General features: G+C 37.6%; 2 protein-coding genes across 2 annotated transcripts; one reads left to right on the top strand and one right to left on the bottom strand.

The window, feature by feature from the left end:
* Window positions 1–3,894: 3,894 nt before the first annotated feature.
* LOC140887439 (DEAD-box ATP-dependent RNA helicase 38-like) lies at window positions 3,895–8,869 on the bottom strand. Its single transcript, XM_073294684.1, has 8 exons — window positions 8,572–8,869; window positions 7,639–7,932; window positions 6,917–7,144; window positions 6,398–6,463; window positions 5,347–5,763; window positions 5,146–5,257; window positions 4,322–4,407; window positions 3,895–4,236 (listed from the first exon to the last, which is right to left on the bottom strand). Exons 1-8 carry the CDS (start codon window positions 8,791–8,793, stop codon window positions 4,174–4,176), a joined length of 1,488 nt encoding a protein of 495 aa, XP_073150785.1. The 5' UTR covers window positions 8,794–8,869; the 3' UTR covers window positions 3,895–4,173.
* Window positions 8,870–13,714: 4,845 nt separating this feature from the next.
* On the top strand, window positions 13,715–23,843 carry LOC140889393 (uncharacterized). Its single transcript, XM_073297106.1, has 4 exons — window positions 13,715–14,819; window positions 14,964–15,373; window positions 15,999–16,361; window positions 23,406–23,843. The coding sequence occupies exons 1-4, from the start codon at window positions 13,715–13,717 to the stop codon at window positions 23,841–23,843; spliced, it is 2,316 nt and encodes a 771-aa protein (XP_073153207.1).
* Window positions 23,844–24,129: the final 286 nt, after the last annotated feature.

Genomic DNA, 24,129 nt, shown 5'->3' with positions numbered 1-24,129 from the left:
TGAAAACGTGTGGTAAACCCCCATTCGGCATATTTTCCAGATCCTGCACTCACTACCTAATAATAGCTTAAACACTAATTCTCACCTTAAAAGGATTAAGTTGAATATGTGAATTGTATATCCTCCTGAATTTGAATTTGAATTTGAAGAGTGGAATGGTGTGAAAAAAAAAAGAGAAAAAAGTAGTGGTGAAAAAGAAAAAAGAAAATTGATAGAATGGATTGAAAAGGAAAATCTGAAAAACAAAGTGAATCAATGGTTTGATGAGGTGATTTGGAATGAAACAAGAAGAAGAAGGTGACTAATAATGGTTAGTCGTCATTTACTCCTTTCTTTGAACTGTTATCCTTCATTTGTAGTCATAAGTCAGACCTAACATTACAAGCTTATTAAGACCTCTTGACCGAGTCACAGTTGCCCAATATACTAGTGGAGAAGAGTTGTGAGAATTTAGCATATGGACTGTTGATAGACACTGTTGATGAATATGAATTTTTAATCAAAACATGCACGCACTATTTTTCTTTGTATTAAACTTATTGTGAGTGTTTGATACCATCTATTTGATCCTAAGTCCTCATGATCTATGAATGTGTGGATTGAACTTAGATGAAGGTACTTTGAAAGATGAGTTGAAGAGATTGTAAGTTTATGCGTGAAACTAGTTTATTTTTAAACTTTCAAGTGTTAGCAGGTTTGATGTGATTGGATTTGAATTTTTAAAAATTATTGCTGAGGCCATTGCTCCATAGTATTTCTTGATTCTTGTTTGTGTGTTTGTTTTGCCTTGTTCGAGGGCGAGCAAGGTTTAAGTATAGGGTGTTGATAAGTGTGTTGAGTAATAATATTTTTGTGTTATTTTTATATTTATTTCGCATGCATTTATTTTATTTTCGTGAGTTTTGTTAGTGTTTTATTTTATGTGCATGTATTATACTTTCCTGGTTGAATTTTGTAGGAAAATGGAGTTTTTAAGAAGCAACTATGCGGACAAGGTGCGCGCACGAGATCCCTTCTCGCGCGTGCGCAGTGTTAAGTTCCAGAAACACAATCGTCAAGGCGCGCGCGGGCGAGATTTCCCCTCGCCTACGCGCAGAAGAAAGTTCCAGAGAATCCCAAAGGGAGGTCGCGCGCGTGCGAGACTCCTCCTCGCGCACGAGGGAGAGGTATATGAGCCACTGTTTGTTTAAGCAGTGCGCGCGAGTTACCATCCATGCACGCGCGCGTGTTCGGGAATGTGTGATGTTCGAGAATTTCTAGGTCAAGGAGGATTCTAATTGGCGCGGACCGTATAAATAGAAGTTTGATGATCTTTTCGAAAACTTTTGGTCTTTTTTATTATGGACGAAGGCTGACGGCGGCTGCTGAACAATTCTCCAGTTTTTTCCCATTTCTCGTATTTTCTAGTTTATGATTTTATACTTGGTTTAATTAATTATGTTTATTAGTGAGTAGTAGTTTTTCTTCGATCAAGGCCACGTGATTGGGCCAGACAATTTATGTAGAAAACTTGATTTGTTTATTTGAGATTTTCAGACTTGATTTGATTTTATTGGTTATCGAATTTATATTTGTCTTGTGAATTTCCTGGCCAGTTATTTTCTTGCATGTTAATTGATTCCAAGTCGACAGAGGAGGTTTCGATTTTGATCACTTCGATATTCAACATAGTGTAAAACTGACTAAAAATAGAATTCGATTTCATTATGCGGTTTGGGTGCAAACTGAATTTTCACAGTTATTCATGCATTCAAATTTGATTAGAATTACGAAAGATTAATCCGTCAAAATTTGAATAGGTTTGATTGTTCTATAAATAGTCCTTTGAACAATTTAGAAAAATTCCCGTGAATTAAGATTAAGTCTGATATCTTATATCGACTGCTTGTTATGAATTGTCTGGTATCTACGTGAGTCCTTGATCGAGTTTTTCCCAAATTTGAATTAAATCCAAATTTTTCTGCTGTGTTTTAGTTAATTTAATTTTATTTGTAATTTTAATTATTAGTTTAAAATATGAATCATTTTTATTCATTAGTCTAGATTAAGTAGAAATAAATATATTTTGGTATTCATATTTATACAGTCCCTGTGGGTTCGACATCTGAAACTTTGTCCACTATATTATAACTTGACCTGGTATGCTTGCCAGTTGATTTTTTATCATACCAATTTAGCCGATCAATCATCATTATCGAATCGATATATTCACGAGTACGATAGATTCTATATTACAAGAGATGGATTGTCGATTTGATTAAAATACAGTAGAATTACTCAGACTCATCTCAGCTTTGGATCCAAGAGATGGATACAAATCATTCAACATCAATGACATTTGGAAACTTGTTGAAAAGTTCTATCCTGATGATTTTACGAGTCAAGAAAAGTTGCACAAGTCAAGAAAAGTTGCACATAAAGTATGAGTTGAAGCTTTTTGAAATTGGCATTCGATGCAACAAATATTTTCAGAATATTTCAACACTTTCAGGGTTGTTCCAATTACTGTCAGAGAGAGGAAAGAAAGAGAAATACCATCTTATAGATCGATAGATTAGTCTTACTGTGACTCTCCAAGTTTCTACTGCAACCACATAACGTGCATTTTCATCTATGAAGATTGTGAAGACACGATTACGAAATAAGATGGAAGATGATTTTTTGGCTAGTTCATTGCTAATTTATATTGAAAAGGAGAATGCTTAAACTTTCAGTACTGACTCAATTATTGATGAATTTGAGGTTACAAAAAAACGTCGAGTACAACTCAAAAAGGATAAACATAATAAATAAGTTAGTAAATATGGAATTCATATCTGTTTTTTATTTTATTATTTTCATTATAAGATTAAAGTAATATTTTTTGTATTGTTTTGTAGGTTTGATTGCTATGGATGATCAGACAATAGATGAAGCATCGAAAATTTTGGCAATTGTACATTGAAGCTTCTATTTTTTTATGTAAATTATTTAATTTTTTGTTTTACGATTTTTTATTATGTTAAGTAATATTTTGTCTTATAATCATCTTTCTCTCGAAATATATGTGTTTGTTCATCTCACTCCCCTATTTGATTTTTCTGGCTCCATGCCTGTACATTATATAATGCAAAGTTGTTTCTTGTAAATTCATTATTAATGCAAAATTGGCAGTTTATGTATCCTATGTATCAGAGGTTAAACTGTATATATTAAATATTATTGCATTTATATGATTATGAATTGTTTGCTTTTCTTTCTAATACATTTAAGATGCAGTTACTAAAATTTATATTTTTAAATATTTTTATTTTATTAGGATGTGATATGGCGACCAATAAATAAAATATTGTGAAAATAAAATTTATTACACATGTAATATATATTATTTAATTTATTCCTTGCAAACACAACGCATTTGCATCCGTGACTACTAGCTAATTAATTTTCTGTTAAGTGTCTTATGCAATACAGCAATTTCAACGGAGGATCGAATGCCATTAGCCCCGTCAAAACTACTCAATTTAGATACTCTTCTGATCATTATATTACTAATATATGTATAATTCATCTCATCTCATCTCACGTTCTTCTCATCATATTATTTATCCTCATCATATTATTTATCCATATATTAACTATTTATTTTACATCAATTAAATCATTAATTATTTATCTCATATCAATCAAATCATTGAATTCAAATTACTATATTACCCCTTATATATTTATAATTTTTATTTTATTTATTATTAAAAAAATAAAATAATCATTTAACATTTTTATATAAAATTTAATAAATCAAATCAAATAAACCATAATCTATCAATCAAATCCAATACTATTTTAATTATCATTTTTTATTTATTTTTTATTATATTATATTACATATCTATATATTACTTATACCATACCTCAAACCAAACGATGAATTTTATCCAAATACTCTCTAACAGTAAAAATAATCGTTACAATTCATAAGCTCCAAAAGCAAAGCTAAACACCCTCTGAATAACTTTTTCAGACATCCGCAAAACTATATACTATGGAAATTTTCGAACCAAAAGACACAGCACACCAAAACCCCCTCAAGTTTGCAGTGATAAAAACGCAGCATAACTACGGATTTCATTTCATGAGGGCAGAATCCCGACTGAACGAATACACTCCGGCCACATCCTTGGATCATTAGATCTATAGTAGTCCAGCATTTGTTAAGGCCGTTTCGAATTCCTTTTCGCTGTTCCAAGGACCCACCTGAATACAAGAATCCTCAGAAAACTCCTTAAGAAACTATCTTCCAAAGATATTAGGAATGCTCGCTGTTGTCTTAGGAATTTACCTCAGTTACCGGGGTCTTGAAGTGCTTCTCAATCTTGGCCATAATCATGTCATCTCTATCGTCCAGAAGCAAGTTGAATGCAGCACCTGGTGATTATCAGAAACAAATTTGCCTTATGATATAAGAACAAAAAATTACGATGGATGAGGCAAAGGAAAAGAATCACATTCCAAGAAACTCTATTTGCGGCAAAAAATTCACTGGTAATCAACAGAAAGGAATTCAACCAAATAAAGAGAAGAAAGGGAAGGGAGAGTACTAAATTTACATTAATCCTTGTTCTCCGTTTTTCTTATTTTTTATTTCGTTTTTGTTAGAAAGTGGAGGCTTTATTCAACATGAAGAGTCGCAGCTATGATTGAATTCATGAGTAAAAACCAAATGAGGCACAAGATAATGAACATAAGTCGAGACCTGACAGATAGAAAATTCCATGAATTTGTCAGCACACCTATAAGGACATATAACCAACTCTGGGTATTAAAAAAAATTTACAACAGATGGAAATGCCGATTGAGGCCCGAGATTGTAACATAGGGGCTGTGACAAAATATACCAAATAGACCCAAATATGTACGACCGCATACATGTAATAGACATGCCAGTGTACAACCATGATACTCTCTACACACAAAGTTAAAATCACCTCGTATAAAACATGGATTCGGCCGATTCATATAAAAGATAAGGCACAATAATATCCCTAGATGCAGAATGGAATCCTACAAGAACTATAGTGAAAAGAAACTGTTGTTTTTATTCAAAATGAATTTCGAAACAATCACACATCAGAAAATTTTCTATTAGAACATCAACAAAAGCACCTTTGCGGCCAAAGCGTCCAGCTCTACCAACCCGATGCAAGTAGACTTCAAAGTCAGGCTCAGAAGGCCTATCATATTTCACAGGAAGATCAAAATTGACAACCAAATTGACCTACAGAGAGAAATGAAGCATAGCTCAGAGCCAAAATTTGAAAACATGACATAAAAGAATAAACATCAAGACAGCAAATAGGTAAGCACCTGCTTCTGATCAAAACCTCGAGCAAGAAGATCGGTTGAAATAAGAACTTGAGTCAATCCTTCCTTGAACTCCTTTATAATTTTGTCCCTGTCTTCTTGTTTCAATGCACCTTGAATCGTAGTAACCTCATAGCCCAGGTTGACCAAGGACTTGTGTAAATTGCTGGCACTATTCCTAGAGCGGACAAAAATAATTGTCTGCCCCACCTTCTCTCCAAGTTCAAGTATTCTATCTTTGACCACCGTGATCTTTGAAAGCTCATCAGGACAATGTACCTTATACTGTCTGACAGAGGCTAAAGACAGTTCTTCCTTTTCCACAAACAATTGGTTATAATCTCGGACAAAGATTTCTGAAACGATCTTTGATACAAAGGCCTTCACAACATCATCAAACGTGGCTGAGAAGAGAAGCACCTGATAATTTGCAGCAATAGCACAACTCAGTTATATGCCATCCACTTAAAAATAAATGCAAATAAAGTAGCCAAGATAGACTTGTTAAAAATCTGCATTAAAGTGCTAATAATTATATATATTTCTTCCTTTACTAGTGGTTTTCTTTCTTGATAGGGAAAGACCTCGATTAAAATTTAAAAGAAATGGTGACGGCATTCACATGACTTTAACATCGAGTACTGGTAGCTATAAATTTTTAAAAAAAAAAAAAATTTCTAAAAGTATACATTTTGAAATAAACAATTCTAGCTGCATCAGTTGAAGAAATTTTGGCTCTTACTAACATGGAGCCCGATTAGATCCAACCTAGTAACATAAATAGTTAGATCAATTTCATTAGATAAATGTCCATTGAATATTATATATATGATCAAAAAATACAAACAAATATGACTTGGGATTGAAAGGGATACGAAGAAAGAATTGGTTTGTTCAAGGAAAGGTATTCCATAATTCACAAGTAACAACATATGATACTGACATCGGAAAGATCACTGCATAGTTGGTGAAAACAACAGTGACACTAAACAAAAAGTATGTAAACTATTCATCCCTTCATAAAACCATTAAAAATGTATTGCATATAGCTCACCTGGCAATTGGCATTACACTTCACAATTGTCTTCATTATCTTCACTGAATCATCTCGAAAACCACTCTACATAAAAGATAAAATTCAGCCAGAGACGTGAATATATACCGTAAAGGTCTAAACATATTATAAGGTTTTTATAAAATCTTTTATTGTCAGAATTACCAAAACTGATATAATACCATGAAGATAATGTGAGATAAAATTACAATTGTATTCTCTTCCGTAAATGCAATATAATATAAGGTTAAAAAGTTTAGAGTGATTAATTTATAAAGATATTTTGGAGAAGTAAAATGTTAAAATAAGACATTTTTTAAGAAAGTAAAGTCATTCCAGCTTTTTTTTTAAAAGCTTATGTAATCTGTCGAACGACTTATTTTCACAGGTTATAAGATTTGGAAAAACTTTGCCAAACAAATTTTAAAGCTTATGAGATTAGTCAAACACCCTCTAAGTACAAAAATATCGTAGTAAAGAAATAGAGATACACACATGCAGGACGAAAACCAGGATTACCTCTCCTAGCATGTGGTCTGCCTCATCAAACACAAGAATCTTCAGTTGGCTCATACCTAGTTTCTTCGCTAACATCCACTTACATATTGTACCAGGTGTACCAATGATAACTTGTGCCATAATAGGTGGTCTCTTTTGAATTGGAATGTAATTAGCTGGATCCGATGGTATTGCTAATTCTGAGGTTATCCCACTGAACTTCCCCATCTTCAGTAGCACTTCCATATTCTATATAATTTATTAATAAACTAATCAAAAAATGGCATTATTGACCAACGACTTACCACATGCGTGAATGCATAAATGTTCGAGAGAAACTTCTACGATGTGGACTTTCTAGCTAATCTATCTCCAAATGCACCACTAATGTCAATTTAAAACTATCATAACTTGTCACATTCTTTATGATTGCAAGGTGTGGAAACTCAACCAGAAAGCCTCAAGACTTATTAGCAACTCAAATGATGCATATTTCAGACAGGAGTAACTATGACTATATCTAATCATATATTCAAATCTCAAGCACTGGGATTAGTTACTAACTCCACAGTTTGTCCATCTCCGTCTGAAATAACCCAAATCCTTATTTGAATAAAGTATAATTTGAGACTCGATTAAAGAGTTGTTAATCAAGCATTGTTGATAATTCGATTAATTGAGGATCAAAATGTAGGGATCCACCGACCAATCTAATTCAAATTATCTTATCCAAGTAATATTACCTGAATGGCCAACTCTCTGGTAGGGCAGATACAAAGAGCCTGGGGAGCCTTTATATGTGGATCAACACGGCTCAACATACCAAGTACAAAACAAGTGGTCTTCCCAGAACCGTTGTGAGCTTGAGCAATTAAATTCTTGTGTGGAGGAGTCAAAATCATTGGCAAACTTATTTCTTGTATCTTGCTAGGCTTCTCAAACTTCATTTCAACATAGAGACCCTTCAGTAACTCAGGTGATAAGTTCAGGTCCTCAAATCTCTTGGCAGAGGTATATGGAGTGCCCCCCGATGGAACCTAATGTTTCAACAGGAGATAACCAAATGTTCTCATAACAACAATACAAATAATTTAGCAATTACTTGAGCGAATTTAGCGCCTACACTAAAGGAACATATCTTACTTTATGAAATATGCGGCATATGAAAAATAATATAAATAACTACATTGAAAATATGCACTTAAATTGATTGACACAGATATTCCAAGTCGTAAGTTAATTTGCTAAAAACTTAACTAAAACACCCCAAGACCATTACAAAACATACAAATTATTCATTCAAACAAAATCGAAACACCAATTACAAATTTATAAATTTATTTACCTTGTTCAATGATTAAAAAACATATACATGAACATAGCAAAACATGACCATACTTCTGATGCCAAATGCAGGCCCAACCGGCCAAGTATCATCTGTAACTCAAAGCTTTTAATCGCTGTCTATACAACATCTTTCAATCCCTCTGCCACTTGCTGCTCCCATCAATCTTCAGACAAATTAAATTAAAACACGAACCCCAAATTTGAAAAGAAGTGAATATAATCCTAACCCAACAGATTTCAAACCCAAATTAGACCCTTAAAGCGCAAATCAGATCCACAAAGTGTCCACGCATACTACAGAGGCACGTGTATCGGATAGTGAAGCTTACGGTTTTAATGGTGGATTCGTCCGGATCCGTGAGTGTTTTGCCAACTAGTTTGGACTCGTCGATAGCCAACGAATCTAAAACAATTTCGGACGAAGGAGGTTGAGCCGTGTCTTGTTCCTCCTCCGCCTCGTCAGCAACATCAGCCCACCGCCTCGTTTCTGGAAACTTCTCGGCGGCGGTAGAACTCTCGGCGGCGCTGGAGGTGGACTCTTTGTCGGCCATCGACGAGCTTGCGAAAGTGTAAAAGGTATAGCAGAGCAGAAGTCAAGTGAAAAACTATTAGAATGATTTATTGCGCGTTAATCTACAGCTAACTAATGAATTGCCGTGTATTAAGGGAGATGACATTATAGCATATAGGTAATAGCCAAATTATATATCCAATGGTTCGTATTTTTATATATAGGCGTAATTAATTATATATTGTTAACGTGACAAATCATGATCATTCAGTTATTATTCATATGTTATATTGAAATCTACCGTTTAGTACATGTCGCCCGCATGCCGCAAGGCACTAACCTGCGGGTGATGTATAACCCGATGATTGGTCAAAATTAGTGGGTTCCACATAGAGCCCATTGATTTTAACCAATCATGAGTCGTCACGTCACCCGCGGGATACTACCCTGCGGGTAGCATTTACTCAACCATCAATTGCATTTCTTTTCAAAAAAACAAAACTAATGAATTGCATTTTACCCCCTAAAAGTTCAGATATTGCTAATTAACTTCTCTATTTTGTTTAATATATTACTTTACCCCTTTCAAGCTGATAATTAATTAGTAATTTCACCACTTAATAAATAAAAAAATAAATTAATAACGATATATCATATACTCCATGGAGAAAATCTCGAGATGAAATTGTTTGCCCTAATTGGTGTTTTATTTTATGCTACACTTTAAAAACACGTGTATGTATGAAATATTGAGAATTTATAGTTCTTTGTTATGCTAAAATTATTTCCCCAATCTCATTATGTTGCTATTTAATTAAAATTGATGTAACGTTCGAAAATTCATTTACGTAAACCCGCATGCATAATTAGGACAATTAATTATTTTAAAATTTAAAAAATGAGTTAAATGACTTTATGTGAAATACGTGAATTTATTTGCATGATTTAAATATTATTTTTATCATTTAACCTGCATTTATGCTATTTATGAGATTTTTAGAATTTATGTTTTTCGATCGCGTAGGCGGGATCGTGGATGAACGAGATATATGAATTTTATTCCAAATATTTTATGAGAATTTTATGAGCCATAAATTATTATTTTCAAAAAATAATAGTTTTAATATATATATATATATATTTAGAAGAGTCCAATTTTCACCAAAATATCATTTTAAGAGTTTTTAGTAGGCTTTTAAAAGCCCATATTATATCATTACGAAAATTTTTCAAAAAATAGCAAAGTTTTAATGGGTTACTTTGTGTTTGAACTTTGGAACCTAGCCCAATAACCAAGCAAACCCATAATCAAAATTTGGCTCTCATTCTTGTTCTCCATTCTCACGTTTTTCCTTCCTAGCTGCCATCAGCAAACTCCGTCACCTTCTCCTCATCACAACACACGATTTTTATGGAGATTTAAGCAAGGTTTCAAGCTCGTTCATCCCAGGAATCGATCTACGCGCCCGACATCGAGTTTTTGGCTTCAAAATTAAAAAGGCACGTTTGAATTCTCTTCTTGGCCACCGTTTAAGTCCTATAATCTGTCATGAGCATGAGACTGCTATTTTTATATACGTTAGAGTTGTTTTTACATGAAACTATTGATTGTATGTATGCAAGCCTCACGTTTTCTCATGTCCTTGCATGTATCCTTTGATTTCTCCCTTCATGTGATCGGCCATGGCTGCTGCTACTGGTTAGAGTCGTACCAGGGTCCTTATAGGTCTAGAGTCCAAGGTGGCTCAGTCGTTAGAGGCTGGGATGATCAAGGGCGATGGGGTTTTTAGATGGGGTTGCTACATATCGGCAAATTTCGGGATTTCCGAAACGTGGTTCGCTAGGACTGTGTAGGGGTCGGTTCAAAGCAAGGCATGGCTCGTTGGAACCGCCCAGATGTGAGCTTCGTCTGAACGGTGGAGATCTGGCCGGCAGCAAGCCATAAAGGCTTGCTGCTGCACGACCGAAGGGAAAGGTTGAAGGGGGGGAAGTCTGTACGTGATGGGTTTGGGAAATTGGGTTTCTTCTATTTTGGGTTATGGGTTTTTAGGCGGGCTGGGCTTGGGTCTTGGGTCCGGATCGGGTCTAAAATAATGCGGGTCAAGATAGTTGGGTCCGGGTTGTGCTTGTTGCGCTCGGATATTTTAAATTTTAAATTAATTATTAGTTATGAATTTTTAATGGACTTAGTCTAAGTAATTAAATTAAATGAATCACTTTGGTTTTATTAATTGGGCTTGGAAAATTATTTAAGTAAGACCAATAAATTTTTTTATGGGTCTAGGGCCATGGAGATTATTGGGCCAGTTTTTGGGATATTGGGCTCATTGGGCCAGTCTAGGTGATTAATAGTGTAAGGTCCGAATCCACTAAACTTGCTCACGATGATTTTAAAATAATTTTAAATGATTTTACGCCTTAAATTGTTTAAGTTATCATTTAATGATTATGTTTATTAATGTTTAACAATTTCGATTAAGTAAATGATTTCTGGTTGAGTTTGATTCTGGACTCGCGGGACGAGGCTAACCTACGAACGAAGTATTAGAACGTATTTTCACGAGTATTTTAAGTATAATATTGATATACTTTGAATAAACAAGTTGGGAGATAGTATTTTTATCAGTCGAGTCAAGGAAGAGTGGTAGACTACATTTTAATTATTCACCACGACGCGAATTAAGTGTTGAAAAGAACACTCTTCTACCACGATCCCCACTTCATTATGAGTTTGTCTCCCAATAATTCCTCTCCTTCACGTCTATCTTATTCTTCTTTCTTTTTCTTTTCATCCTTATTCTCTGATTCTTCCCGGAGCACTACACGGTTCCTTCAAGAAATTTCGAAGTTAAACTCCAATCTTTCTCCTCTTCGTGGTTAGTTCGTCTTCGAAAATCTGGATCATCTTAACCTCAATTCAAGGTAAGTTTTTAAAGCTTTTGAAACCACCATTCAAGGTATAATTATGTTAATATTAAATTATGTATGTTGAAGTATATATGCATGATTTTTTTAGAATTTCAAGAGCATGAAATTATGATGTTATGAAATCGTGAAACGTAAACCGTTCTTGAAGAGTTCTTGAAGTATGGGTTGAGAAATTCTTGATAAATAATGTGTTGATGGATTATTAGGGATTAGAATTGAAAAAGAAATGATTTTGAAATTATGTGTTGAATTTGAAGTTTTGAGTTAGTTTGAGTTAAAGTTTTGAATTATTACATGTGTTGGGTTGTTCCGGATTTGCAACGCTCGTCACAATTTTGAGGATCAAGACTAGTATACTAATCCAAATGAGATGAGACTTACTTTATTTGAAAGCTAGTTTAAATTTCTATATTTTTCATGTTTTGAGTTTTGTCAAAATCATTTTAGAAGATTGGTCAAAAATTCCCCGACATGTGTCAAATGTTTTGAATTTCCGGCAGTGACTCATCTCTGGATAATGAGCATAACTTTTTACTGCAAACTCCCATTGATGTGATGTTTTCAGCATTAGAAATCCAAGATCCAGAGCTACAACTCTCATGTTTACCACGTTTCCAAATTCCGACTATAAAATAGAGTTTAAGAACAAACAAGCAGACCCATCAGCAGAGCATGCGCGTCCGCTCCTAAAGGTGGCGCCCCCGCGCATGGCCTTCTGATTTGAAGTTTTTTTATGTTATTTTAGGGTTCTAAATTCATGGTTATGATTTTTAAAGGCTTATAAAGTATATTTAAGAGTTTGTATGCAAAATGTTTCAAGTTTTAAGGTTAAGAACGGAAAAGAACGACTTACGTAGATCGATTACGTTATGTGATGCATGTACATGTCTAAGTTTCATTCATGAAACCTATGTTCAATATGAAAGTATGATTTTTATCATCTATGACATGCATGAAGTAATTGAGTAAAGTTTTATATTCATGAAATAAAAGTTATGATGGAATTAAAGATGAAACAATGATGCTTCATAATGAATGAAATGATATGATGAATGATGTTTAGATGAAGCATGATATGATATGTTGATGCATGAAAAGATTTTGATGTCTTATGTGTCTTTGTGGTGGCAAACACGGGATTGGTGCTCCGGTTTGGGCTCCGGAGAGGGCCTTTCCAAACATGGCTCATGAGACAGATAAGTACACGGGACTGGTGCTCCGGGATGAGCTCCGGAGAGGGCCTTTCCAAAGAACGAATGTTATGAGGCTTACTGTCATATGCTTGTTGATCAACAAGAAAAGGATGAATGTGCCCATTATGACGGTTGCCACAATTTCGCATAATTCGTCACCAAATGATGAGTTTATGTTATGTTATGTTACGTTTAAATGATATTTGAAATCTCGCGATTTTTAATTCATATACTTGCTGAGTCTTTAGACTCACTATACTTGAATGGTGCAGGTAATGAAGATGACATTTATGCATATGTCGACGAGTTCAATGTCGGGCATGAAGAAGAGCAAGGAGTCGGACCGGCGGGCAATGCATGAGTGCGTTATGTGATGAGTGTGTTGCAGTTATGAGTGTGTTGTGTGATGAGTGTGCTATGTATTGAGTCATTTGAAACTTTATGAGGTATTTTAATGTTGAAAACAAGTTTAATAAATTTTAAGGTTTGGATTTGGTTTGTAAACTATTCTGAAATGTTTTAAGTAAAGTTTGATGTATGCAAACATCTATTGAAATTTTTTTATTCCGCTTAAAATTTAGGTCATGTTAGTCGAGTAATGTTTTCATAGGTTGAGGACGTTACAGTTTGGTATCAGAGAAGTTCGCTCTGGGTTTTCTTGAAACATTCATGCATACTCGCCACGACTCCAATGCTCCGTCTTCATGTCTGTAAGTTATGATGTTTATTCGATTATGTGTATGATAATGCGATGAGATATTGTATGCATGTTATATGTTAAAGTATATTTACGTATTGAATCGTGACTGAGCGGTGTGGATAATATTGGACTTTAGGACTATGGCATCACGTAGGGGAAATAACACCAACGCCAACGTAAATGCCACTAACAACAACCATAGTGATTGCGGGCCAGATAGTGAGAACAATCAAAACAACCAGTTTTTGACGGGATTAACTGCTCTAATTCAAGAGCAAAGCCGTGCTCAGGGAGCTCAAATTCAACAGTTGCTTCAAGCCCAGACAGCTAATGCCGGAAATAACCATCCTGCAGCTAATCAAAACTCTATCTACAAAAGGTTCTTAGAGTTGGGACCACCTGAGTTCAAAGGAGAGACTGATCCTTTGATTGCGGAACAATGGTTCCAAGCTATGGAGACTGCTTTTGAATTCATGCAGATCACGGATGCGGATAGATTGAGATGTGCTACCTATATGTTCCACGATGACGCTCGTGTTTGGTGGAATGGAGCCAAAGCAGCGTTGAACCTAACCACCCTTACATGGAATGGATTCAAGGATGTGTTCTACGGCAAATATTTCACAGTGAGCACCCGAACCAGGTTGGCTAGAGAGTTTTTGGAGATCCGTCAAGGAAACATGTCAATTGCGGAGTATGTAAAGAAGTTTGAAAGGGGAAAATACTTTGTACCGATGATTTCTGGTGATCCTGCTGAAGAGTTGAAACACTTTACAGAAGGGTTGAATGCTTTCATCAGAAAGGATGTTAGACTAAGTGGAGCGAAAAATTACAAAGAAGCGGTAGATCAGGCCATGCTTTCCGAAAAGGACAGAAACGATATTATCAGAGAGTCACAGGCAAAGAGATCTAACTATCAGGGCCGAGACCAACAAGGAAATTCTAGCAGAAAGAGGCCGTACCAAGCCCCTCCCCAACACCGACCGTACCAACAACAACAGCCTCGACCTCAAGGGCAGAAACAGTTGGCTCTACCAGCACCAAAACCGGCAAGTGCACCAACAGCTTGTCAAAAATGTGGAAAACTTCATTCAGGCCAATGTATGATGGGAACTGGTGTATGTTACTTGTGCAAACAACCAAGACATTTTGCGAAGGAATGTCCCCAACAAAGAGGACCGGTCAAAGGCCGAGTGTTTGCCATGACTCATGAGCAAGTGGACACAAACTCAGCCATCGTTACAGGTATGATTAATGTTTCCAGTATTCTTGCTCATATATTAATTGATACTGGAGCTACACATTCATTCATATCTGTTGAATTTGTTAATAAATCGGGTTTGGTACCGGATAAGTCAATTTTGGGGTTTAGTATATCTTTGCCTTCAGGGGAAGAATTGAGTAGTGATTTGATTATCAGAGGCTGCAGTATACAGATTCAAGGTCATGAGTTGTATGCTGATCTTATTATCCTCAAAATGTCGGACTTTGACGTGATATTTTGTATGGATTGGTTGTCTTGTTACGAGGCTACCATAGACTATAAACGAAGGACGGTTTCTTTGAAAAATAAGAATGGAGAACCGTTTCTATTCCATGCCACACCAAAAAATAATTCATCTCTTTTAATTTCAGTGGGTAAGGCATGGCAACTGTTGAGTAAAGGATGTGCAGGTTTTCTTGCAAGTGTTACTTGCAACCAAGAATTTCCTCGACCGAAACTTAAAGACGTCGAGGTAGTGAGAGATTTCTCAGAAGTATTTCCTGATGATATTGCAGGATTACCTCCAGCTAGGGAGGTAGAATTTGGGATTGAATTAATTCCCAAAACTCAACCAGTTTCCAAAGCACCATACAGGTTAGCACCGACTGAAATGAAGGAATTGAAGGAGCAACTACAAGAGCTACTCAATAAAGGCTTCATTAGACCGAGTGTATCGCTTTGGGGTGCACCGGTATTGTTTGTAAAAAAAAAAAGATGGGTCTATGAGACTGTGCATCGATTATAGAGAGCTGAAGCGAGTAACAGTGAAAAACAAATACCCACTGCCTAGGATAGATGATTTGTTTGATCAGTTACAAGGGGCAGTAGTGTTCTCCAAGATTGATTTGAGATCAGGTTACCACCAATTGAAGGTGAAAGATGAAGATATTCATAAAACGGATTTTTGGACTCGTTATGGCCACTACGAGTTCTTAGTCATGCCGTTTGGAGTTACAAATGCACCGGCAGTATTTATGGATCTTATGAACAGAGTGTTCCAGCCTTTCTTAGATTAGTTTGTCATAGTATTCATAGATGACATACTAATTTACTCTCGTAGTTTGGATGAGCATCGTCAGCATCTAACTACATTCTTGCAGATTCTGAAAGAAAAACAATTGTTTGCTAAGTTCAGTAAGTGTGAATTTTGGTTAGAACAGATTGCATTTTTGGGTCACATAGTTTCGGCAAAGGGAATAGAGGTTGATCCAGCAAAGATAGAAGCAATTAAAAATTGGGTTACTCCAAAGAATGCTATAGAGATACGGAGTTTCTTGGGATTAGCGGGTTACTATAGGAGATTCATTCAGGATTTCTCCAAGATAGCTCTGCCACTGACGTCATTAACTCGCAAAAGTGTGAAATTTGAATGGTCTGATCAGAGTGAGAAAAGCTTTCTGGAGTTGAAGGAGAAGTTGATGACAGCACCAGTGCTAGCCATACCGAAAGGCATCGGTCGATTCGTAATTTATACAGATGCTTCCAAGTATGGATTAGGGGCTGTTTTGATGCAAGATGGAAAGGTAATAGCATATGCTTCACGATAGCTAAAGATTCATGAAAAGAAATACCCTACCCATGATCTCAAATTGGCAGCAGTTGTATTCGCACTGAAACTATGGAGACATTACCTTTATGGTGAGAAGTGCCAGATTTTCACCGATCATAAGAGTTTGAAGTACTTTTTCACCCAAAAGGAGTTGAACATGAGGCAGAGAAGATGGCTCGAATTGGTGAAAGATTGTGATTGTGATATTAGAGTTGGAGTACTATTTAAGGCTCGAATTACATTCATTTCTTGCCAATTCCGAATTCTCTCCTTCGCCCTCGTGGTCCTATTTAAGGCTTTGGGTACTCTTATTTTAGAGTTGGAGTAGGATATTTGTTTTAGTATAGTCAGACAGTATCTGACATAATAGCGGAGCAGTGCTCGTGTTGTAGAGCCGTGTTCGAGGCTGTTGATTCGCAGCAGGGGAGTGCCCTAGTTGCGGGATAGTCGCCATCAGTGGGCTGACGATGGACGTAGTTATAGCTATGGTCTCCTTAAATTATTTAGGAGTATGCAATAGCTTAGTTAAGGCTTTTAGCGCTTATTGAATGATGAATGGGTATTTGCATTGTAGACTTGATGATAGGCTTGGAACCTAGAGTGGGACTACTAGGACTGCCTTAGAAAGGTACGTAAGTACTGACTGCGATTGCCAGCGGATATGCATGCTTATATGTTGCATTTATGTGTTTGCATGTTATTATTGTTATGCGGCATGCGCATATCATCTTGTGCCTGTACATCTGTATATCTTTCGAGATGAGCCAGTTAGGGTTGCTCAGCCCTGTTAGGACGTTTGATATCGAGTACCCTTAGGTACTGATACCTCGAGGACTCCGCGGTCCGCGTCTGAGATTCGGGAATGAGTGGTCGCACACAGTGGTTAGCTACCCCGATGTGACGAGCTTATATCCTAGGCGCCAGTTTGAGCAGTTTGTATACAGTTATCCCAGATATGGATACCCGGTCATTTGCATGCATCATATTTGTATGTTTATCCGTGCTTTCGTATTGAGCTTAGAACTCACGTCCAGTATTTTCTGTGTATCTGGATACCCTATTCGATGGGGCAGGTATAGGTTCAGGATTGAGCACTAGGAGTCTGGAGTAGCCAGTGACCTTGAAGACAGCAGGATTAGCTGTAGGTTTTATTTAAGTAATTCGATTGGGTTGTAAAAATCGAGTTTGATTAGCCGGTTGTATTCTGCCGGTCTACTTGTATTTAGTCTTCCGCAGCAATTTGATTTAATGCATGCTCAATTATGCTCTTAACTCTGATTAGGTAGTGGATACGGGTAGGGTCGCTACATTTATGGTATCAGAGCACTGCATGCAAGGGACTTAGGAAATTGATAATAAGACTTCTTGATTATCCTTGTAGGATTGATTGAGGCTAGCGAAAGAAGATTTGGTTCTTCATTGCCAAGTTTGCGGCAGAAGTTTTTATTATAAGGAATGCAACAGTGAACACCAGTAGTAGCATATCGATAGATAGACTGACTGTTGTGGACGGTTTATCATTCGATGCATTGGGATGTTGATCGAAGAACATATGGATTCCAGCCAGGGAATACTGGAAGAGAAGATCGGTTATATCGCGTCAGATACCTCTGAGGGCTTTTGGAATGAATGGTGTTTAGAAATCCATGTGGTTCCAGTCCTTGAAGATTCTCCACTCGTAGTTGGAGAGATTGTCAGATAGACCTTCACCAGAAAATGCCTTGAGTGCCTAAAGCATGACAGGTTTCGAGAGTGAGGTCTTTAACCTCGTGCAGAACATGGTTTTGCCGGTATGCTTGTATCGATGCTTTTGGTAGGCATACGGAAAACTTCATGTTCAAAAGCATGATTTAGATACAAGAAGAACGCTGATGGTAGATCGTGAGCAGAAGGAGTCGACTGACATGCACTGACGCAGAGCATAGCTGGTTAGCTATCACGTGCCATTTCTCCAGAGCTCTTCGCTGGAGGACATGTAGAGAGACTTGGACGAAAGTATGCTTGTATCGATGCGTGTGTCGATTGAAAGCTTCATGCTCAAGGAGTGAAGACAAGTTCGACGATTTTAAATACTGTATTGATGTATTTGTAAACAGTATTTCAGTTGTAATGAATCATCAGAATTTGGTTGTATCAGTTCAAGTTATTGGATGTACATTTTGTTGTATTTTGAATACTGTATGTATTACATGGGATTGTAATAAAGGAAATTGTACATAACTTGAAGTAATGATACATGTTTTACTTATTCAAAGATTCGTGTTTGATTACAAGTAATTTTACTAAGTTTGGCTTGGAATTAGTTGACTAAACAACTAGGATAGCTCATGGATTTTGAGTAAGTCAACGGTAACGGATTGACATGGGGTTAGTCTAGGTGTCTTCCTAGGGCTGACCTAATTAGTCGTTTGACTGAGTTAGTGCCATTGATGAGGTAATTCATCTGGGAGCATGAAAATATCGATCTTGTTTGGAATTTTGAGTTTTTGTTCTAAGTTGTTTCCTTAGGACAGTAGTCTGATTGACCTGCATAGGTTGAGACTTCGTGATGATGGGATTTCATCGGGATACCAAGTCGGGTATATGCCGAGAGTTGTGGACTAGGACCATGACTAGACATGATGGAGCGCGACCCTATGCCAGTGTTACTCTGGGAGTCTTTCGTACTTCAGAGAATGCCTGGAAGCCTTCGTGCTTCAGGATTTGGCGGTGGGAAGGCTACTTAGTCTAGAGTTTTGGTAACAGTCACGACGGGGTATGACATTGGATTGGATGCCTGGTTAGGTGTCAGCGGTTTAGATATCGTCTGACTGTCGTCAGAGATATTGGTTTGCAGTTTTGTCACAAGGACCAGTCTTGGAGGGATTTTCCTTGACGAGTACGTACTCTGAACAGATAGTTTTAGTCTATTGGATACTGCTAGACTAGTGGATCTAGTCGGGGTTTGGATGCTCTTGTGATAGGGGCTATTCAGGAGTTTTGGTTTGTGAAATTCCTGAAACATTTGACTCGGAGATGAGTAGTTTTCAGCATTAATGGTTTCCTTCAGTGATAGATTATATCCGATGCTAAGGATTGTACATGACTATTTGAGGCGTGAGGATAGCGTGATTTATGCTAGTGTACACCTGGTGGTGATTTCAGGTGGGACACCGCGGCAAGTAACCTCAGTCTCGATTTGTTGCAGTCTTAGCAAAAGATATAGTTATCAGGAGCAAGTTTAGCGACAGTTGGTAGTGAGTCAGTATCGATGCGAGATTGGTACTGGTGACTACTAATAGCTATTGTCTGACTTTGTCAGAGATAGGTGAGTTGAATCAGCTGTGATTCTTTTGATTCTAAGTATTTGGGATATGCGGACGTATGGCCGTGAGATCATGATTATTGATCGAGCCATGTGAGATTTCAAATGACCAAGACCTGGCGGATGGTTGCCATAATTTGGTTGATACTGACAATTTGTGTGATAGTCACAACTTATCGACGAGGTCGATTGGTTGAGCAGATCAGTAATTAAGATATCATGAATCGAGAGATACTTTGGACGATACTATAAGCCGTCGTGCTTATGAGTTTGGATCCTTTAAGTAAATGTCTCGAAACAGTAAGAGAATTATTTGCATTCAGGATTCTCGGGTGGTTGAGATTTTTGGAGTGCAGTCGTTTGGACTTTCAAGTTCGATAGATCACGGGAGGTGATTGCATGTTTTGACTTTGGTAAGTCATGGCTAGTTTGATAACTCGGGTAAAGTTATCAGTGGTAAGAGAAGACATAATTGATCTGAACATTGCTTGGTATTAGCAATGGTTGACCCAGTTTTGGAAATAGAATTGTTCCATGCTATTGGATTACAGTTTTGGGAACTCTTAGCCGAATACTTTTTTAGGCATTTCCAGCAGTTTTCTCGGAGGATTTTCGTTAAATTGTGATTCGACGAGTGTTGCGTAATTCAATGAGCATTAGTAGGCCGATATCAGTTGTTTGTTCGTGGGATGATACGACAGCTGAGACTGTGTTCGGAGTCTAGTGAGATTGTTGTCGGTGATTTCCCAGTACGTTCTGATGTGCTATGCCATTGAGGTGTTGGGATCGACCGAGATCTATCGGGTAAATTCGTTGGTGTACCGCATGTGTCATGGATTGCGCGAAGGGTTGAGGTGAACTAGTTTTGTTCATCTTGGTAGCAAGTCAAGTGTGACTTGGGATTGTTATCTATGGTTGGATAACCAGTGTTGCGAATTCAATTGATATCTCGAGTGACGAGATAGTGGTGATCTTTAATCTAGACTACTAATGTTGTAGATGTTGCGGTCCCATCTATGTGTTCAGCATTATAGCGGTGACATTCTTTGAGAATATTAGTCAGCATCGAAGAAAATAAATACGGAATGTAAGTCTGTCGATGCTAGGAACTTTCGGGATTGATTGTTATCTGTGGCAGGACGTCAAGTGGGAATTGATTGGTTAACACTTGCGGTTACCTCTGGGATTTGATGTCAGTGTTAGACCAGTGGAGATACAGGTTGGTTGTATCTGGCCTTCTCGTTAGTACGAACTGATTCTAGCAAGAGGGATAGTCGGTATCAAGTGGTATACTTGACGAGGAACTATCACTGCTAAGGTTCGTAGGAACAGTGGGTATTCGAAGAAAAGTCGAGAGCACTCTATTGATCGTAAGGCTCGGTTATACATCCAAAAGATCGTTCTACTTCATGGATGCCGAGCACTGCTTTCAGTTTAAATACTGCTTTCAGTTTAAATACTGAATATCATCCAGAGACAGATGTTCAGATGTAGAGCACTATCCACACCTTGGAGGACATGTTTTGGGCGTGTACTATGGATTTTTGGTTCAGTTTAGCCAGATTAGTTGTCATTGATTAAGTTCGCATACGACAATAGGTACCATCATAGCATTGGGAGGACACCTGTTGAGGCATTGTACGGGCGACTTGTCATACTCCATTCTTCTAGAAAGAAGTGGGGGAGACAGTATTTCTGAGAATGTCACTTTTTCATAAGATTCTCAGATTTAGTCTTAAAGGCAAGTTGTCTCCCAGGTTTATCGGTCCGTTTGAGATCTTGGAGAACATTGGCGATTTCGCTTATAGACTAGCTTTGCCACCTCATCTTTCCAGTATTCACGACGTGTTCCACGTATCACTGTTGCGACGGCATGTGGCGGATGAGTCTCATATTCTGCAGCGGTCTGAGGTTCAAGTGAGCAAGGATTTGACCTATGCTGAGAAACCTATTAGTATCCTGGATCATAAGAATAAGGTTTTACGGAACAAAGTCATTCCTTTGGTTTTAGTTCAGTGGCAGCGCCGAGGCACTGAGGAAGCTACTTGGGAGCTTGAAGAAAGGATGCGTGAAGACCATCCTGAGTTGTTTTGATTTCAGTTTTGAGTTGTATTCGGTTGTAACGTTTGATTTGAATAAGGAATGTTTCTGTACCTTGTATTGCATTCGGTACTTAAGATCTATTTTCGAGGACGAAATATCTTAAGTGGGGGAGAATGTAGTACCCCGTAACCGAAATTGGTAATTAAAAGATTAATTATGTTAATTAAACTAATTTGGTATCTGAAGGATCGGAAGCTCCGAAGGTGAGATCGAAAGCTCCGATGCAGGATCGGAAGCTCCGATCGATATTACGTCATGCATGACGTATGGCAGGATCGGAAACTCTGATCGGGATCGGAAGCTCTGATCGCCCTATCCGAAGTCAACCAGTGAGATTTTGACATGTGGCAGATAAGGATGTTCGGAAGCTCTGATGGCAGGATCGGACGTTCTGATCAAGGATCGGAAGTTCCGATCGAGGATCGGAGGTTCCGATCGATGCCTATAAATATAAGGTTCGAGGCATTCATTTCTTGCCAATTCCGAATTCTCTCCTTCGCCCTCGTGGTCCTATTTAAGGCTTTGGGTACTCTTATTTTAGAGTTGGAGTAGGATATTTGTTTTAGTATAGTTAGATAGTGTCTGACATAATAGCGGAGCAGTGCTTGTGTTGTAGAGCCGTGTTCGAGGCTGTGGATTCGCAGCAGGGGAGTGCCCTAGTTGCGGGATAGTCGCCATCAGTGGGCTGACGACGGACGCAGGTATAGCTATGGTCTCCTTAAATTATTTATGAGTATGCAATAGCTTAGTTAAGGCTTTTAGCGCTTATTGAATGATGCATGGGTATTTGCATTGTAGACTTGATGATAGGCTTGGAACCTAGAGTGGGACTATTAGGACTGCCTTAGAAAGGTACATAAGTACTGACTGTGATTGCCAGCGGATATGCATGCTTATATGTTGCATTTATGTGTTTGCATGTTATTATTGTTATGTGGCATGTGCATATCATCTTGTGCCTGTACATCTGTATATCTTTCAAGATGAGCCAGTTAGGGTTGCTCAGCCCTGTTAGGATGTTTGATATCGAGTACCCTTAGGTACTGATACCTCGAGGACTTCGTGGTCTGCGTCCGGGATTCGAGAATGAGTGGTCGCACACAGTGGTTAGCTACCTCGATGTGACGAGCTTATATCCCAGGCGCCAGTTTGAGCAGTTTGTATACAGTTATCCCAAATATGGATACCCGGTCATTTGCATGCATCATATTTGTATGTTTATCCGTGCTTTCGTATTGAGCTTAGAGCTCACGTCTAGTATTTTCTGTGTATCTGGATACCCTATTCGATGGGGCAGGTATAGGTGCAAGATTGAGCACCAGGAGCCTGGAGTAGCCAGTGACCTTGAAGACAGCAGGATTAGCTGTAGGTTTTATTTAAGTAATTCGATTGGGTTGTAAAAATCGAGTTTGATTAGCCGGTTGTATTCTGCTGGTCTACTTGTATTTAGTCTTCCGCAGCAATTTGATTTAATGCATGCTCAATTATGCTCTTAACTCTGATTAGGTAGTGGATCCGGGTAGGGTCGCTACATTACAGATGCTATACTGGTGGCCAGGTATGAAGAAAGACATCGTTAAGTTTGTTAACGAATGTTTTACATGTCAACAGGTGAAAGTTGAACATCAAAGGCCAGTAGGACTTTTGAAACCATTACCCTTTCCTACAATGAAATGGGAAGATGTCACTATGGACTTCGTTGCTGGATTGCCAATTGCACCACGGAGAATGAATTCAATATGGGTAATAGTTGACAGATTGACAAAGTTAGCTCATTTCCTACCCATCAAAAACAACTTCTTGATGAATCAATATGCAGAGTTATATATTCGAGAAATAGTCAGATTGCATGGAGTTCCAGCAAGGATAGTCTCTGACAGAGATCCCAGGTTTACTTCGAACTTTTGGAAGAGTTTACATCATGGTTTGGGAATGAAATTGGCCTTCAGTACTGCTTTTCATCCACAAACAGATGGACAATCTGAACGAGTAATTCAAATACTGGAGGATTTACTCAGGACTTGCATGATTGACTTCGGAGGAAATTAGGAATCGAAGTTACCTTTAGTGGAGTTCACCTACAACAATAGTTATCAAGATACTATTGGAATGGCTCCTTATGTGGCTTTGTATGGAAGAAAGTGTAGGACTCCTCTACATTGGGATGAGATTGGAGAGAGAGCTATGTTGGGACTAAAAATAATGCAACAGACAGTTGATTTGATAGCAAAAATTAGAGACAGGATGTTGACAGCACAGAGCCATCAGAAAAGCTATGCCGATCGGAGACGTAGGGAATTGGAGTTCCAGGTAGGTGATCACGTGTTCTTGAAGG

The sequence above is a fragment of the Henckelia pumila genome, chromosome 3 (assembly GCF_033568475.1).
Source record: "Henckelia pumila isolate YLH828 chromosome 3, ASM3356847v2, whole genome shotgun sequence".
Lineage (NCBI taxonomy): Eukaryota > Viridiplantae > Streptophyta > Magnoliopsida > Lamiales > Gesneriaceae > Henckelia > Henckelia pumila.
The sequence above is the reverse complement of the archived record's forward strand: the minus strand, read 5'-3'. Positions and strand labels throughout refer to the sequence as shown.

Excerpts from the sequence above, each read along its gene's own strand:
- LOC140887439 (XM_073294684.1), bottom strand. The coding sequence starts at position 8,793 with ATGGCCGACAAAGAGTCCACCTCCAGCGCCGCCGAGAGTTCTACCGCC. Across the intron at positions 7,145-7,638 it reads CCAGAGAGTTGGCCATTCAG|AATATGGAAGTGCTACTGAA; the intron begins GTAATATTACTT and ends TAAATTATATAG. Across the intron at positions 5,258-5,346 it reads GAGGTTTTGATCAGAAGCAG|GTCAATTTGGTTGTCAATTT; the intron begins GTGCTTACCTAT and ends TTCTCTCTGTAG.
- LOC140889393 (XM_073297106.1), top strand. The coding sequence starts at position 13,715 with ATGGCATCACGTAGGGGAAATAACACCAACGCCAACGTAAATGCCACT. Across the intron at positions 14,820-14,963 it reads AAACTCAGCCATCGTTACAG|GGGAAGAATTGAGTAGTGAT; the intron begins GTATGATTAATG and ends CTTTGCCTTCAG. Across the intron at positions 15,374-15,998 it reads GATTACCTCCAGCTAGGGAG|ATTGCATTTTTGGGTCACAT; the intron begins GTAGAATTTGGG and ends TGGTTAGAACAG.